Source organism: Moschus berezovskii, chromosome 15 (genome assembly GCF_049115385.1).
Source record: "Moschus berezovskii isolate FMDL1 chromosome 15, NW_MosBer_1.0, whole genome shotgun sequence".
NCBI lineage: Eukaryota > Metazoa > Chordata > Mammalia > Artiodactyla > Moschidae > Moschus > Moschus berezovskii.
This window is the reverse complement of record NC_142474.1, coordinates 23,635,514-23,643,247: the sequence shown is the minus strand read 5'-3', so window position 1 is coordinate 23,643,247 and position 7,734 is coordinate 23,635,514. Positions and strand designations below refer to the sequence as shown.

The 7,734-nt window shown below is 48.9% G+C and overlaps 1 protein-coding gene across 1 annotated transcript; it reads right to left on the bottom strand.

The window, feature by feature from the left end:
- Positions 1-2,137: 2,137 nt before the first annotated feature.
- Positions 2,138-6,160, bottom strand: ZCCHC3 (zinc finger CCHC-type containing 3). The gene has a single exon (XM_055434939.2). It carries the CDS (start codon positions 5,950-5,952, stop codon positions 4,738-4,740), a length of 1,215 nt encoding a protein of 404 aa, XP_055290914.1. The 5' UTR covers positions 5,953-6,160; the 3' UTR covers positions 2,138-4,737.
- Between the last annotated feature and the right edge of the window lie 1,574 nt (positions 6,161-7,734).

Sequence of the window (7,734 nt, the reverse complement as noted above, 5' to 3'; positions counted from 1 at the left end):
GGAAAAGGAGTGCGTCAAGGCTGTATATTGTCACCTTGCTTATTTAACTTATATGCAGAGTACATCATGAGGAACGCTGGGCTGGAAGAAGCACAGCTGGAATCAAGATTGCTGGGAGAAATATCAATAATCTCAGATATGCTGATGACACTACCCTTATGGCAGAAAGTGAAGAGGAACTCAAAAGCCTCTTGATGAAAGTGAAAGAGGAGAGTGAAAAGGTTGGCTTGAAGCTCAACATTCAGAAAACAAAGATCATGGCATCTGGTCCCATCACTTCATGGGAAATAGATGGAAAAACACTGGAAACACTGGAAACAGATGGTGATTGCAGCCATGAAATTAAAAGACGCTTACTCCTTGGAAGGAAAGTTATGACCAACCTAGACAGTATATTAAAAAGCAGAGACATTACTTTGCCAACAAAGGTCCGTCTAGTGAAGGCTATGGGTTTTCCCATGGTCATGTATGGATGTGAGAGTTGGACTGTGAAGAAAGCTGATCGCTGAAGAATTGATGCTTTTGAACTGTGGTATTGGAGAAGACTCTTGAGAGTCCCTTGTACCGCAAGGAGATCCAACCAGTCCATTCTAAGGGAGATCGATCCTAGGTGTTCACTGGAAGGACTGATGCTAAAGCTGAAACTGCAATACTTTGGCCACCTCATGCAACGAGTTGACTCACTGGAAAAGACTCTGATGCTGGGAAAGGTTGGGGGCGGGAGGAGAAGGGGACGACAGAGAATGAGATGGCTGGATGGCATCACCGACTCTGTGGACATGAGTTTGAGTGAACTCTGGGAGTTGGTGATGGACAGGGAGGCCTGGTGTGCTGTGATTCATGGGGTCGTGGAGAGTCGGACATAACTGAGCGACTGAACTGAATTGAACTGAACTGGCAGTGACATCTTGTTCTTGGGTAGCAGCTTTTCAATCTTTTCGGTGATGGCCTCCTGGCTCCTTTCTGTGAAAGGTAGTAGCTCCGCTGGTAGGTCAGTTCTGTGGTGTTCTTGGAATTCTTCCTAATATCTAGCCCAGAGCCCATCACTTTCCTCAATGCCTAGAGTGGTTTGTTTCTAAACATTGGACTTCATTTGGTTTCTAGAATCTGCCATGCCTCCTCCCACTATAGGGTTGTTATACTTGTCATCCTAATGGAAACCTAGGCTCATACCCTTATGCCACTTAATCTCCAACCCCATCTCTCAATTAACTCCTTATATGGTCTTTTGATCTCAGTTCAAACATTTTGTTTGGGAAGGTATCCCTCATCCCCAAGAACAGATCAATATTCCTTATTAAGCATATCACTCTGTATGTTTCTTTCAGTGCATTATTACAGACTATAATTACGTATTTGCAGGACTCTAGAATTCGAGCCTTAAAGGACTTGACTATTTTGCTGTAATCCATTGCCTTGAAAGAGTTGGTGTGTTAAATGAACAGAATGAAGGAGGCCAGAGTGGAGGGTGTTAGGACAAAATCAAGCCTCTTCTAACACTGACAAGCCCTGTGTCACTTCCTCTGGGCCTTTTCCCAACCACATCTTCCTGTGACTCTCCAGCCAGCCTGAACACACCTTGTGCTCTAGTCTCCAGGTCTTTGCATAAACTGCTTCTGTTGCCTGAATCTCTCTTCCTTCTTCACCTGACTCTTCTTCATCTTGCAGGTTTCAGTCCAGACATCATCATTTCTTCTGCCAGACCTATCCCTGGGGCAACTCTATACTCTTTTAGAACTTTAAAAAATACTGAATATTATTTTAAAAATTGCTTATTTCTTATCTGTAGCTCCCTCTGCAAGTGCACTGTCTTATTCACAGGTGTATAAAAGCGCATTGTTTGGGGCCTTGTGCTAATGGCCTTCAGTATTGTTGAAAGTTGAAGGAATGAATGTCAGCTAGCCCGTCAGCCTCAGTCTGGGGATCCGGACACCCTCCCCAGGAGCCCATAAACAGTGAAGGATTGTTAATTTGGGGACTGTTAGATCAGGAGAGGAAGTCGGGGGAGGTTTGTTCTGTTCCAGCCCATGACCCAGTCCAGAGACTGCCAGGCAGGAGGCCCTGGAGCAGATCCTGGTGGGGGCGGGGGGAGGGACAGGGGCCGGGGTGGGGGAGGAGAGGGGGGGGAGCATGGGCTGGGAAACAGTTTGTTCCTCTGCTCCCTCCAGTTAGGGGGGAGGGGCATAGAGAGGGAAGATTCCTTCCAAGGAGGCTCCTTGGCCCAGAGCCTGCTAGAAGGAAGGGGGAGGGGACTATGATGAATGCAGGCTTTTACCCACATCAGGCCTCCAGCACTGGGAGGGAAGACCAGGGGAGAGAGAGGACAGAGGGTAGAGGGATGGAGGAGGGAAAAGTATTTGCTTTGGGAGACAGAAGGGAAAGGAGAAGGGCTGAGCTAGTTCTGAAACGAATGATTCCCAAAAGCCATCCAGGCCTCAGCTGCACCAGATCAGCTCTGGAAATACCCTCAAATCACTGAGTCAGAGAATCAATACACTGGGAACGTTAATTCTTAGGATCAGATCATCTCATCATCTCAGAGACAGAAATTCCTTCAGAAGGTTGTGTCTAGAGTCTCCAGGGAGGCTTGAAGGAGTTCTATGGGAAGTTTCCTGGACTTTCTTCCTCCCTTATAGCTGGAAGAGACAGCTTTTTATTTTTAAGCCTATGAACAATCTGTATCCAATTCAGTACAATTACAATAACTGTAAGATGATGAAATTGACACCTTACCTTTGTCTATCCCACTGGTTTGTAATCTCCAGAGGGCAGAGTCCCTCTCATTCCTGTTAGTACTATTCAGAACTGTGGTCTCAAACTTGGCTGCCCATCAAGAGTTGCTTGGGGTGCTTATTAAATATATTTCCATTCACTCCAGTGATTCTGATTCCTTGGAGCTGAGTTAGGACTTAACACTTTAGTTTTATACACTAAGTGATTCTGATGCAGAGGTTTAGGTAACAACTCCCAAGGGCCTGGGACAACACTTGTTGTTCAGTCGCAGCACACCAGGCTCCTCTGTCCTCCACTCTCTCCCGGAGTTCCCTCAAATTCATGTTCATTGAGTCAGTGATGCTATCTAACCATGTCATCCTCTGCTGCCCCCTTCTCCTTTTGCCTTCAATCTTTCACAGCATCAGGGGACAACACAGTAGGTGTAAAATGTTTCCTGTGGAGCTAGACATGTATTTGCAAGGTAAACAAATGGTGTGTGGCAAGCCTTGGTTGAACTAGGGTCTGCGAACCTATGCAGCCAACATTTTGAAAGGAAATAGTGCAGCAGCATTAGCAATACAAAAGATAAATATTTATTCAGAACAAACCTTTAAACAATCGATTTTACATTCTAAGCCACAAGGAAATAGCAAAACATAAAGCAAAGACAAAAAAACTGTAAGAAAAGCAGTGTACTGTCTTTTCTACTTTAACTCGGTTACACTTAGTAGACCCAATGCCCTCTCGCTTGGCCTATTTAACAAGTACATTTTAGAGTTAACAGTTCACTTAGAATTCCATTTTCTCCTGTGAGCCAGGAGGTTGCAGTTAGCTGCTTCTCTAGGGGATCCAGCTACTGAAGCTAAGGTGCAAATGTAAACCTTTCTTTACTCAGGAGGGCTTCTACTTCTCACTGATGGTGACGACCAGGGAGGGGAAAGGTCACAAAGACCTGGGCCACTTTAATCCAGATGTGGTACCCCGGGCATCAGAGTGCACCCTGGATTGTGTTCCTTTGTCCCTTCCATATCTCCCAGGTGTTCTGAAGCCCCTGCCAAATCTTCTGCTTCCTCCCCCAGATGATGTCTTAGCATTCCCCTGGGCTCATTATTCTGGAAAGAGCAGACTTTCTGGGCCCTCAAGTGTTGAGGAAAATGTTGTGAAGTGTGAGAGGTAGTGGAAAGAGCACCGGGCTTGGGGTCAGGGAACTCTACTCTAGGCTAGCTCTGGCACCAGACAGCTAATGTGTTTTCGACCCAGGCATCTAACCTCTCGGGTACTGTTTCATCTGTTGGAAAACCAGGGGATTGGTCTTAATCAACTTTTAGGTCCTTTCCAGCAGGAAAACTAGATTCCATGATTCTGTGAAGAATGGCTTCTGAGCCACTGAAAGCGCTGTCACAAAGTCCATGCATTCGAACGCCATAGGAGAGGCCCGTGGCCACCATTCAGAGCTTATTGACTCAGGTTACATACACTTCTAACAACACTGGTTTCACAAAATTCTCAGACCACACAGATTAGAAGCAGCAAATTAAAAGGGGACGGGATGAACTGCAAAAGATAAACACCCTGACAGAAGCCAGAGTCAACGAAGTTCTCAATTCAACAAACACTGATGGAGTGCCTACCATGTGCTGGGCCCCTACCTAGCACTGGGGCATAAAGATGAGCAAGGCAGCTCCAAGGGTAAAAACCAAGGGAGAAGACAAGGCGTAGGAAGTAAAAAAGTACCAGAAAAAAACCAACTCTCCGAATACAAAAATGAAAATAAAATTTTGAAAAGGGCAGGGCAACGTATCTGCAACACTACAGTTCTCGGTAGTCAATACTGATGACGGAGTCACCAAATTCAGGAAAGGCCGAAAGGAGTAAACTCGATTTAGGAAGGCAGAGTGAGATGTCTCTTGTAAGTTTAAGAAGATCTCCTTCAAAAAACTATAAAAAATGGTTTAAAAAAAAGTTTTGGCACTTAAGAGGGGTAAGCTGGCTCTGTGTTCACCCTGGCTGGTAGGCGGGTGTTCAGTGCCCGGCCACGCCGGTTAGCTGAGCTCCCACGGAATTGTGAACCGCTTTGGGACATTGGGCAAAGGCGTGTCCTCGCTTGCCACAGAGGTTACACACGATGCCCTTCCGGCAGTAAGGGCTCAGGTGGCCCTCCTCCCCGCACCTGAAGCACCTGTCCTGTGTGCAGCTGCCGCTCATGTGGGTCCGGGAACCACATTTAAAGCACGTCTTGGGTTGCCCCTTGTACCAGCTGTAGCCCCTCTCGGCCCCCAGGAAAAAGGCTCCCGGCAGGTGCCTGACCCCTCCCTCCCCCTGGCGCAGCTCGATCTCGCACTTGTACTCCCCGGTCCAGATCCCAAACCTGTCGGTCACTTTCACGGGCACGGCCAGCACGTCGCAGTGGCGTTTGAGCCAGGTCACGATGTCCTCCACGTCCACCGTCTCGTTCCGGAAGAGAATGAAGAGCGTCTTCAAGCTGGACTTGCTCCGCCCCAGCACCACAAAGTTCTCCCAGCAGTCCTCCTGCTCGCGCTTCTCCTCGTAGACGCGCAGGAACAGGGCTAGCTTCTCCGCCGAACGGAAGCTCACGTCGAACTCGCGGCTGCCCGGGATCTGAATGACCGCGTAGATGTCGCTCGGGTCCATGCCGATGGAGCGCAGGATGAGCGCGCCCACTACGAAGTCCCTGGTTGGGCAGGCGCCCTCGTCTCCCTGGAAACAGATGCGCACTAGGAAGCGGCCCTTACCCGGGCCCGCAGCGGGGCCAGCTGCCGTAGCCTGCTCGTCCTGCGGGGGCCGGTCGGCTGCGTCCTCGGCCGCGTCGGGCCTCGCCGGGGTCGCCATGGCTGCTGCCTCAGCCTTCTTCCTCCTGCCCGCCTCGGCTGCACCCTTTTTCTTGCGGGAGTCCGCCGCCTCTCCGGCTGGGTCTCTCCGGCGGCCCTTCGGGTCCCCGCGGCCGGCTGGGGGGAAGTCGCCGAGGCTCGGCGCCGCCAGACCCGCGGGAGCGCCGAGCCCGCCTCCCGCGCAGCTGCCGCTTTCTTCCTCCCGCCGCGGCGGCCGCGACTCACGGAATTCGCCCTTCTTCTCGGCCAGGTTCTTCACCACTTGGGCCCAGCCCATCTTCTCGCGGCCGCCCTCGGCCTCCTCGGCCCTGGTCGCCGGGCGCGCGGGGCCCAGGAGCTGCGGCCGCCCCCGCTTCCTCTCCTCCTCCGCGCCGCCGCCGGTGGCCATTTTACCTCCTTCCCAGCATCCTCCACTCGCTCCCGCAGCCAAAGTGCGCCCATCGCGCGCGCCCGCCCGCCCGGGGCTGTGGGGGTTTGGGCCTTTTTTTTTTGAAATTCGATGCTTCTCTTCCCCGCCCCTCCGAAGTATTTACTTGAGGCGCTTGGGCGGCCTGCGGCCTCGGGCCGGGAACCCCCTGGAAAAGGCTGGACCGCGTTTCCGCTAGTGCTCGCTCCAACCCCACCTCCTCGGCTCCGAAGCAGGATGGGGATCTTGGAGCGCGTCCCTGTCCGTCGCGAGGGTTTGGCAACTTTGCCCTCGCTCTCGAGGATTTGGTGTTTCGCAAGCGGTCCTCGATGATTTCATTCAAGTGGCTTTGCTAACGGCTCACAGTCCGAAGGCGGGACAGAGTTAGGAAGATTTCGCCCATTTTGTTTTCATTTTTGTACCTTTTCTATTAAAAGAAAAAACAGATAAAACTTAGCTCTCCCTCCTCCCAAAGCAGATCACAATGCATTATTTTCGCAACACTGGATTATGGACATTTTCAAACACGCAGAAAGTAGAATTCTGCGGCGAACATTTTACCTTTAACATTTAAACTTTTAACTTTATATCATTAAAATTTTGCTATACCTTATCACACTACACCTCTCTCCGTCACTCATTTTTTGAGACACTTCCGAGTAAGTCACATTGCATTATTTTTTTTTAAGACCTTCATCATATTCGTGATGGCAGTTATATTGAGGGCTTAAGTGTCCAATATTGTTCTAAGCACATTGCAAGTTTTATCACATGAAACCTTCCAAAACGGCACTGTAATTACACCCATTTTGTAGGAAGCAGGGGTTTTGGAGATAGGAGTTAAATCACTTGGCCAAGTGGCAGAGTTAACAGGCAGCCCCACGCGAAGGTGACTTGTATTTCTTCCACTTTTTTGCTTCTGACATTGTGGAGAAAGGACTCTTTCGATTATACTCTCTAGAAAACCTCCTTCAAACAGAATCCCTAACTAAAGCTAGCACTGGACACAATCTGTTATTCCTCCCTTTTCTGTCTCAACTCGTGTTTGGAAGCAGTGATAAAATTTGAGTGCTTGAAGGCAGTGGATTTAGTGTCTTTTGTCATCTCGTTTTCTTTACCATAGCTGCTTGTATTTCAAGGTGCTTCAGTGATCTTTCTGGGTTTTGTGAAAGAAAAGACGATTTGTGGAGTCAGGGAGACCCTAGTTTGAATCTGACTGCTTCCAATCTCAGCTTTGTCCCGTGGGGACAGTGACCTCGGTTTTCATAGCTCAATTTGCTCATTCATAGCAAAGGGTATATTAATATTTACTCTCAAGAGGAATGAAGTGGGGTTTCTAGGAGATAATCTGTGTCAAAGAGGTTAGTCAACAGTGGGTTTCCAGAAAAGGTTATTCTTCCTTTCTGCCAGTATTGGATTCTTTCCTATTTCTCTTGCAGTTCTACCTACCATCTGGAAATCCCTGTGAGTTCTTTAAGAGCGTTCCCTTTACTCCACTTCCAGTATTGGTCTCAGGAAGCCAGCATCTCCAACTCTTGTGCTTCTGATTCCTTCACTTTATAACTCCTGACCTGATTTCCTCCATCTCTTCTCTGCCCCAAATGCCCAGGATCATACATATTGGGATCATTAACCGGAAGTATCAAAATCTTAGATTCACACACTCCACTCTTTTATTCTTTCTGCTCGCCTGCTCATATCTTTTTCATGGTGAGGATATTTACATAACCAAACAGAACCTATGTGTTTTAGTTTTTTTAAGTT

Coding starts and splice junctions, on each gene's coding strand:
- ZCCHC3 (XM_055434939.2), bottom strand. CDS start 5,952: ATGGCCACCGGCGGCGGCGCGGAGGAGGAGAGGAAGCGGGGGCGGCCG.